Here is a 10,508-nt window from a genome sequence, read left to right on the forward strand (position 1 = left end):
GGTAATTAACGTAACTGTAGCTTTACGGACAAACCAGAAAATTTATTTCATATACCTCCTGACCCCACTAGGGACTAGGGTGTAAGAAAATGGATGGATATTTCATATATTTATTCGTTTACAACAGCCCTAATTTATACCTTCAGCTGTTCTACACAACACTCCCTGCAGTTCTAATTTTCAAACAGCAGATGTCACTGTAGATAAAATCTGCCTTTACTCGGCAGAAGAAGAGGAACATTCCAGATATCCAAACCTAATTCACATTTTGACCTTATAAATGTGAGTTAGTTACTTCTAGGCATTTTTGAGTGTGTGTAACTTTTTATAATAAAGATTCCTACTGTCCACATTCAGCCATACAGAAGCTTGTAAAAGCTCGCAGTCTTCTCCATGCCGCTCCCTCTTCTTCGCAAGGATGTACCATTTATGAGGACAGAAAAGGCAGAAAAGCACACTTTTCCAACTGAACTTCCAGTTGGTCCTAATAATCCCACATATTTTGTTTGTACAAAAGGCTTTTTAATGACATATCTTCCAAAGAACCAATTTTCCTGTAGATAGCGTCCAATGGTTGCTATGGAGACTTGGTGACCCCAAGTAAGCTTTGGAGATTGTCTGTGTTTGACTTTTAGGCAGGTGCCTATTGTCTGATGAAGAACAAACTTCTACATTACTCCAACGTGTAATGTCTCCTTTGAGTAAGGTCCTTCCGGTTTTTAAGCGTAACTTTAAAAAATCGGTTCGTTGTGGCACGACATATTAACAACCTCCAGGAAATGGGATGTTATGAGTTGCTGATTAAAAGTTGATAGATGAGCATGACAAAAGTCAAGTATAGGTTACAAAACTGCCTAAGTTGCATTTACAAACATAAAATATTTGTTAAATTTAAGCAAATTCAGTGTTTTTTTTCATTGTTCAATCCATTATCTAAAGCTGCATATGCTTGCAGGCATTATCAATTTACAGTGCTATTCATGCCTATTTTTATTTATATTGTTGTTTTTTTTCAGCCAAGGACTTTATCAGCTGTCTGATGGAGAAAGATCCGACCAAGAGGTTCACCTGTGAACAGGCCCTCAGACATCCCTGGTGAGGGAAACACACAATGTGGAGGCACCGGCGGGATGGTTACAGGCGGCAAATGCATGTTTGTGTAAAAATATAAATGTATGTTTCAGGATCGCTGGGGACACAGCACTCTGCAAGAACATCCATGAGTCAGTCAGCCAGCAGATCAGAAAGAACTTTGCCAAGAGCAAGTGGAGGGTAACTTTTGTCCATTGCTGTCCATTATCTCTGTTATTCAGTCTCCATGCTGCATGTCTGCAGTTTTACTAGGTCAATTTGTGTCAGTTAGAAAGCTGCTCTATGGTATTTTCACCGACTGAATGTAAGAATATTACAATTTCTGCATTTTTCCCATCTTCCCTCTTTCATTTTCCTCCCTAGCAAGCGTTCAACGCCACCGCGGTGGTGCGCCATATGAGGCGGCTACAACTTGGCAGCAGCATGGGCAGCAGTATGGACGCCTCCAACCCCAGGCCGAGCCAGACACAGAGGCCGGCCCAAAGCCAGAGCCAAGCGGGCCAGAACCAAACCGCTCAGAGCCAAAACAGCGGCCAGGCGGCGCCAAGCCAGGCCGCCAACAGCAACGCCAGCAAGAACTCCTCCATAGATAACAACGTAGCCGCTCCACGCAAAGAATGTGAGTCAGGAATGCCAGGGGGACAGAAATGTTTGAGAGCGTGTATGTGACTGGTGCAAAAGAAATTTCAACTAAAAGTGATACAAACAGAAACTGTAAGGTGTTCATTTTAACATCCACCCTTGGTTTTTCCATAACATTTACGAGGGAAAATAATAGAAAGGTATTAGTGATCAAACTCTCAGCAAGTCAATATGGAAACTCATTAACAATGGCCTTCAATAATCCACTGCTTTTCAATCTTGGAGGGATTATACGGGAATTTCTAAACAATCTACAGTGGACCACGAGTAACTAAAATCTGATAGTAATAGATGCTCGCTCTCAAAACGCTTAAAATCATGTATTTTAATAGTTCAAACACCAAATAAACCTTAATATGCATTGATACGCACAGTGTAAACTGTCTTAACACGACCATGGAAGCTAACATCCATAGTCTTCCTTATCTCCACTATTGGTTGTACAGCCAATCAGTGCCAATTTAAAATAAATGCAGCTCCTGGATTGGCTGCTTTGCAAATGCCAGTCAAAAAGCGTACGAAGCAGCATTGCGCCTATATTTCAGCTTCCCAAGCTGCGTTTTCTTTTTAATATTTTAGATAAGCATTACAAAACAATTCTGCAGATATGCGAGTTTTCCACCAATAATTCAGAGGTGCATTCCACAGAAAAATCCATGAATATGTGAATCTGTGAATATTAAACCGTGACTGGGCGGGGACCACTGTAATATGAAATTTCTGTAGTGAGAAAAATGTTATTTCCAGACTATAAACCACAGTTTTTATCATACTTTGGCTGGTCCTGTGACTCGGTCCTGTGCGACTTATCCTTATTTCCTCTTCAAAATTGTTCACTTAGGTGACGTATACTTCTGAGAAAATAAAATACTATATTGGTCAAAATGATTTAGGACAATTGAAAATCTTCTCAGGAAATTCAACCCAAGGTTAGAGACCCCACTGTTTAGAAAAATGACAAAAAACCAAGAGCTCCATGTCAGAGTCTGCGGCCTTTTATGAGTCAGAGGGACGGTCGGTATTGGCTCATTAGAGAAATCTGTTTGGAGAAAACCTCTCAAAAACAATGTAACAGAACTACTTTATGAAGCTTCTTTCGATTAAATCAGAAGCTGTTTGGAAAATTACCAATTTGAGATCTTTTGGCCATGGTGCATTGCACCACACTTGTAGAAAACCAAACAGCTCATCAGCGGAAAGATCTCACGCCAACCGTCAAAGTCTTGGGTGCGTTTTGGTTTAGGTTACGTCTGACAACCAAATGTGTAGAAACCGTCGCTAAGCTTTGTCTCCTGTTGCTAGGTCTCCCTGCGCCCGTCACCCCTTGCAGCCTGGCATCTGCCGCCTCTTCCCCGGCCGCCGGAACGGAGCTGAACCGGCCCCACCCGTCGGCGGTGCCTGCCCCGATGATGACAGAGACCAAGTGACGGCAGGTCCCGCGGGGCACCAGCTGGGAGGCCACAGCGCTGTGAGAACGAGAGAGTCTAAGGTTTCAACAACAACGTCAAAAAGAAAATGTGAAAGGGACGAGCAGAGAAGAGTGCCACCGTACTCTTCACCGTCCTTCCCGCTCTTGGATGCGTTCTCTCTTGGATATGCCGCCCAACTAGTTCCCCGCCCTGCTCGAAGGAGAGCAGAGGACTCCATTACCCACAAAACCCTTACGACGATTGACGCCGCCATTGCCATACGTTACGGCCACCAGGATAGCTTGCAGGATTCTTTCTCGTAGCATCAAGGCATCCACTGACTCTCACCGAGCAAGTCTGCATGGTCGGCTGCTCTGTGCTCACGCTGCAACCTTTGGGGGGGAGGGGCTTATGGAATCTGGGCTGTCCTGTTTCGGTTTATTCCGATTTTTTATTTTATTTTATTTTTTTTTTGACTGTTGGCAACTGGATTGTTTGGTTCTTCTTGCTTCCTGTTGATTTTAAAGGCAGCACCGTCACTTTGGTGTGATTACTGTAAATAAGCCATAGCTGAGATAACTGACGAGAAGTCAGCCCCTTCATCGTCGTTGTTCTGTAGGCATTCCTCTCGATGACGCCCTGTTTCCCATAATTCCGTTGTCTCATATCACCGTCACTGCATTCTGTGTTTTGAACATTGATGCAAAACACAGTCGGACCGTCTTCTGCGCAACCAGCCCTCTTCGTTTGCACAGACTCTACCCATGTTGATACATTTGGGCGAAAGTCTCATGAAAGCTCCTCAGCCGCTTGTTTCCACCGTTCACGCTTGCAGAAGTGCTTTAAAAAGAACCATGTGACTGTTTGGAGATCTGGAGACGTGCGGTTTTATCTTTTTTGCACAGGGAAAGGTCAAACATGTTGTCTCTGACCAATGAGCTGCCATGCACACGGATTTATCAGACGGAAGAAGAAGACATTAAACCTAGAAACACAAACGGATGTCTTCTAACGGTTAATTGTGTGAAGTTATCAAATTCGTTGGATGATTTTATTTTTTTTATGTCTTTTTGTAATAATCACCCATTAAGGGAGACGCACAGAAGAAGCTGCGGACTGCAGAGAATGAGATAGATCTGAGAACTGCCTCCACATGGGAGTGTTAGTCACTATGAATGAGTTAGAGACCCGCCAGCAGCGCAAGAATGTGTTCACACCCTTTGAGCTTTTTAGTCGCATTACAACACATTTCAGCAGGTTTCACCAGTCATTCTCTAATGTAAGTGGGGGTTCCCAAACATTTCCATGACGTGGCTCCCCAAACTTCTGACCTGCGGCCCTAACAAGCCAACCGGCAGTGCTACTACAAATAACAAAACATCGACTTTTACAATGTTTATCCGCACGTTTATTTCACTATTCAATAATTATTACATGCATTTAGCATAAATGCTAACCTCAGATTTTTCTTGTCAGAACATTCATTCCAGCTTTAGGGGCAAAAATCATAGCTTGGATCAATTTGACTGGCAGCCAAATGAAAGTTAAATAAATTATATTTTATTGTCATGATTAAAAAAATTGTAGATTTTATTATTTAAAAAAATGATTAAAAACATTTATTAGATACATTTTTTTTTGTCATTTTCATCTTCCCTCCATCGTTCTGAGGCCCCCTGGTGGCCTCGGGAAATATACATCGAAGTTTGTGGCGTTAATTTGGCAAAGCAGGCAAAAGTTCAAGGGATGTGGATACTTTTTCTTTCGTTAAGTACGGTGGTCTTGGATGCAGGATGGGCAGGAAACCAGTTGCGAGTGTCAGGATGCCCTCCTCCCTGACGTTCGTTCCCCTCTCTGACAAAGCCATGATCTGACCTGCTGGTTCTTTAAGTTGACCTCAGGGAAACCTGCAGCTGCACTGTGAGCTGGCTAACCCCAGCTTCCTGTTGGCTTTGTTGTTTTTTTTTCCTCTTTTGTTCACAGGAAGCGTTCTGGGCATGGCTGCGGGTTACGATCCGATGTTTAAGATCTGACCTCGGCTCTGTTATCCCGACGCATTAAAGATGTGTGACATGAGCTTTGAGCACAAAACTGGTCCTTTCTGTTGCAGACTTCTTGAAACTATTACCTGATTAGATATAAGCTAGTTTATGTATATATATTAGCTTTATGGATTTGCTAGCTTAGCTTCTTTTCTGTAAGATGTTTTGTGTTTAATCGTTGTTTTCTCTCTTTTTTTTTCTTCTTTTTTTAATCACCCTGATTTAAACAAGCCAACTGGTAGTATTATTTTTATTTATTATTACTTTTTTTTTTTTGACACAATTCAGAACCAGAACTGTTCACTGCCGGGTGCTCACTCTCACACATATATCAGATTGTCAAGTCCTTATTAAATGCAATTCTTTTTTTTTTCTGATCCCTTTATTGTAAAATGTAGCCAAAGACTTGTTTGCTTTTTTTTTTTTTTGTAATTTTTGTAGACCAAATTGATTCATGTTGAAGCGGTTAAAGCAGAGTTACTCTTGAGGGGAAGCATTTCGGAACACGAGCTAAAACTAAAGGGCTGACCTCCATCTGCAAACTAATCTAGAAACCTGTTGACCTTTGATCCCTTCTCTGGCCGTATATCCTTGTTATCTTCAGTCGTGCTGCTAAACGAAGAGGGGCGTCTCGGTGAACGTTGGGTATGAAAGCACATCTGGACCCAATGGGTTGGCAGTAAATCAAAACGCAATCTGCCGCATCGTTTGGTACGTTAGGAATCACCTGAGGTTGATTTACAGGGACCACGGCGAGACATTTCTCAGTCCAAAACGCTGGTCGCAGAATTACAATTCTTTTTTTTTTCATTGTTTGTGGCGTGGTTTGACCTGTTTATTTATTCTTTTTTACTTCTGTTCCCCTGCTTTGTTGAAGCTTTTTTTTTAAATCAATGTTAAAACTCTTCTCTTAAGGTTCAAGGTCATTATTCTGGACTATTATTGGTCACTTTGGCTGTAGCTTCACAGGGAATGTTTCCTGCTACCGTTTCAGGAAACGGTTGACGGTCTGCAGGATTTCAGTGGCTATTTTGCAGATATGTACCAGTACTACTAAATGTTAAACGCAATTTTTCACGGTACAGTTGTGTTTTTTTCTTTGTTGTTGTTTTTTTCGGTAATGTTCTGCTAAAAGGTAACACACAACCTTTAAGTTGCGAGATATTTTAACATGGCGGAAGTCCACGTTTGTTTTTTGACGAGGCGTTAGCTGGGAAGTAAGAAAAGTTTATGAAATATTATATACATGAACCGCTTTGAGATTTTTCATATTGGAGTCTTTTTAACATGGTCAAATTGCGCTTTGGTCATTTCCTGTCTCAGACTAGCTTATTTGCCTACTGTACGAATACCCAGAGAAAGTTATCTAATTCTGTTAAATTATTAACTGTTTGCCATATTTTCACAGAAACTTCTAAGTTATGCTTTTGACAGCTCAATAGTGTAAAAGTCATTCTGGAAGCATTTTAATGGCATTAAAACGTTGATATTGGACATCAACATTATTATTCTGGCCATAATGTTCATAAATAATGTTCTAAATGTTGATACTTTATATTAAATGGATCTATAATTTAGAAAATATGCCTCCCACTCAAACTAATTTATACAAAAGGCCACCATTACTCATTCACTCGCACACGCACGTTTAATTTACTGTATCATTTCAACATAGCTCCAATAACACGACATTTATCTCTTAAACAGCTGATTTGCTTCGTGCTGTTTCCAACGTTTCCACTCAGAAATGAAGAAGGGGATTAGACATGGCAGAGTCCGGTGTGTTCTCAAAAGGAAAAAAAAAAAAAAGATTCCCCTTTTTTTTTCCCCTCAGTGACGTCTCGCTCCGTTTTTCTATAGAAAAACCCGAAAAATTCATTGTATGTTTCTACGTAGCCGAGGGGAACATCTAAGGGCTTTAGTCAAATGATCACCTTAATCTGATTAATTGCTGTGACCGTATATGTTGCAGTTGATTGCTATGCATTTCTTTTTTGTTTGTTTGTTTGTTTTAAACTATAACATGTTTTCTTAAATGCAGGACCAGAAAATGCAAAGATTAGCATCTCTGTTAGGAAGTACAAAACGGATTCCCTGTTACGCGTTCGACCATTTCAAACATTTGTCTTTTAGAATAAAATAGAATAGACATTCCTCACAAATTGCTCCTAGATAAGGTAGATTTTGTTTAGATGTTAATGAAGACTAATTCATGTTTTGTGTTCATCTGACATTAAAACTGTAGGCTGTAGACTCTCAGCTGAGAGGCAAACGGAGGATCGTGCTCCTCCGTAGTTTTTATGTCTGCTGTTGTTTTATTTTTAAACATCTGAATGAATCTCTTTTTTTTAAATATATTAATCATGCTACTGTAAATAGATTGTAAATATAAATGATCTTTTTTGGAGATATTTGTGGAATCTGTGGTTAAAGGGTTTGTGAGTGGATGAGGGAAGCCGATTGCATCATCTATGGAATGTTTAATGTAAAAACAACAAAAAAAAAAAAAAAGAGAGAAAAAAAACCAAACAAACTCCCCTTTACTTCCTCGCTGCTGTAAGTTTTCAGAAACACCGTCAGCGTCTGTCCAGCCGAACAGAAACGTCATCACTTACAGAACTCAGGCATATGATTATTATTATTTTATTTTTATTTTTTTGCCATTGTAAAGAAAGAAATCCAAAGCTGTGATTGACTCAGAAACACACTGTTATGGACTGTTTTGAACTCACTCTCCTTTGATTTTATCATTTATTGTTGTTTTATTTTTTTTATGAAGATGCTGCAGAAGTGCACGACCACACACACACACACACACACACACACGCACACACAAAGGGAAAAAAACAAGCATGTTGGGGAGAAAAAGTGCTTCTAGAATTCAGTTTCACATTGTTTGCATTATCTTATATGATCTTGTTACGGTGTTGCTATCTCTGTATTGTGTAAAGATTTACACAGTTTGATATGCATGAGCCCTCAAATAGCAGAGGAAGAGTTTCAGTCCTATGATCAGGCAGAGTGTTCAGGTTCTTTTTTTTTTTTTTACTGAATAACTCGCATACATATATCAAACTAGAGTTTACACAAAAAAAAAATACTCAAACATTGGAAATTTAAAATACATTTTTAAAAAGCTGCTTGTTTGATTTGGACCTAATACCCTCCGCCTGCAAACCAATAACCACCTTAATGCAAAGGTATTCATACGCCTTGAACTTTTCCCCGTCTCGTTGCGCTACAATCACCAACGTCCACAAATCCAATTGGGGTTTTTATGCCACAGACCAACACAAAGTGGCGCGTGGCTATGAAGTGAACAGAAAATGAAATGAATGTTTTGAAACACTTAGCAAAACTTGCCATGCATCTATCCTCTCTCTGATGCCCCTAAATAAAATAATCTAAGTAGTTAAGTAGGTTTTGCATCCACTTCAGAATTCTGTATGTTTTTGTGTTGGTCTGTGTCACCAGCTTCCAATAATAACATTGTAATATGAAAACGTTCATGACTCAATTTGATAAATAAATAAATCATGGTTTTATCAGGCTGGTTGTGTCTACAGACTTAAGTCAATTGGTAGTGATGAAGGCACTTTTACAGCACAGTGCTCCGTGTCAGTATCTGCGCTTCCATTGGCCGAATAACTGCGCAATTTGACATCTCGAAAATAAATTTGCTTAATGGAAATACACCAATTTAGAAAAAAAAAAACCAAACTAAAAAAGGTCTTTGCTGTAGGATGAGGTAGTTTTTCAGTATCAAAATGGGTGTATTTCACTAAAACTGCAATGGAAACACTTTTTTGTTGCATGCGGGACACATGATCAACAACCGGATGTTACTACTGGCGGCAAAGACAAAGAAGACGACAGGAAGTGGTAGGAAGATGATGGTGTGGCATGTTTTTTAACGACTTATTCACGTGTTATTTTAACTGAACGTAAAACACTGCAATTGCGAACTTGTTTTTTTCGACATTAGCGGATTATTGACAAAGTTTTGCGCACATTTTTAATGGAAACGCAGCTCCTGAGGGTCCCACACCCAACGGACTCAGCAGCTTTGTAGTCATATTACCTTTTAAGATGCACAGCTTCTTTTTCACCAGCAGTTTTTGGTCAGGGAGGGGCTAAGAGCAGGAGCATTTTCAGTCATTCGGCTACCTTAGTAAGCTAGTGTTGGAAATTTGGGAAAATTAGCATGTGTTAGTAGCTTTAATAGTACGGTGCTGAAAGGATACACAGACAAGGTGTCAAAATTATTTGGTATTTAATTGTAGTTGTATACACTGGATGTATACGTAGTCAAAGAAAATGGAGAAAGAAAGAAAAACAAACAGGAGAAATAATTTTGTTCCCTCCTCTGACAGTTGGTTCATCAAGCTAAAGCTAACATCGATTCCATAAGTAGCCAAGACCAAAAAGCTCAAATTACATTGTGTGGTTGCATAGAAACTGCTACCTTATAAAGGTGAAAAGGGTGCACCTTTAGTCATTTTCCCACATAAAACACGAACTGAGGATGTGAACATGTACAATTTTTACACTTGGAGCAACTGCCTGATATATGCAGAAGCATTTTAACTGCTGGCGGTTGGAAATAAATTCAGGAACAGAGACTCTTTGTTATAACGTCCCATCATAACAAAGAGTTTCATTTTAACCTGACGTAAAAATACGTTCCTCGGTCAAAAGGCACGGAGGAGCTCGCCGTGACTCCTTCTTCTCGTGCCGTTTCTTCTAAATGTTGTTTTACTCTTACAACCTTTTCTAAATAAAATAATATATTTTGGTTTTAATGACATATAAATCTTGTAACGGGTTTTTCAAGTCTAGTTTAAAGGATAAAGTTTTCTCGTTTTAATAAGCTAATGATCCTGATTTTACAAGCTCTGTCAGTTGAACGTTTCCTTAGGCATAAATATAAGGGCAGAGAAAATTTTTAAAACTGTTCTATTTGTTTGAGTGACCTTTATGTTGTGGACAGAGAGTTACTCTGACTGAAAACACATGTTCTCCTCTCAGTTCAGGAAGATTATTGTTGGCGTACCATCTTTTACTTCCTGTTCCCCTGTAAATAGTCATTGGCCTCCTTGGAAGTTACTGTTCAATAAAAAACATCAGAACTATTGAAAGGTTCATAAAATAGCACGAGCATAAACCCCTATAACATTTTGCAGATAGTAAATGTTTGTGCAACGGTAGAAGTCCATTTGTAGGCTAGTTGTTAGCCTAAAACAGCTAACTTATTCCTTATAAGGTTTTAACAGATTTTCACTTTACAAATTCCGAATGACCCCTTCAATAGTTTCGTTATCAG

General features: G+C 39.6%; 1 protein-coding gene across 1 annotated transcript in view; it reads left to right on the forward strand.

Moving 5' to 3' along the window:
* Positions 1–4,727, forward strand: part of camk1da (calcium/calmodulin-dependent protein kinase 1Da) — a 59,572-nt gene extending 54,845 nt beyond the window's left edge. The window contains exons 8-11 of the mRNA XM_028044098.1: positions 1,017–1,095; positions 1,185–1,272; positions 1,456–1,711; positions 3,037–4,727. Coding sequence (XP_027899899.1) covers positions 1,017–1,095; positions 1,185–1,272; positions 1,456–1,711; positions 3,037–3,161 — 548 coding nt within the window. The 3' untranslated portion in view covers positions 3,162–4,727. The remainder of the gene's footprint in view (positions 1–1,016; positions 1,096–1,184; positions 1,273–1,455; positions 1,712–3,036) is intronic.
* Positions 4,728–10,508: the final 5,781 nt, after the last annotated feature.

The sequence above is a fragment of the Xiphophorus couchianus genome, chromosome 17 (genome assembly GCF_001444195.1).
Source record: "Xiphophorus couchianus chromosome 17, X_couchianus-1.0, whole genome shotgun sequence".
NCBI classification, from domain to species: domain Eukaryota; kingdom Metazoa; phylum Chordata; class Actinopteri; order Cyprinodontiformes; family Poeciliidae; genus Xiphophorus; species Xiphophorus couchianus.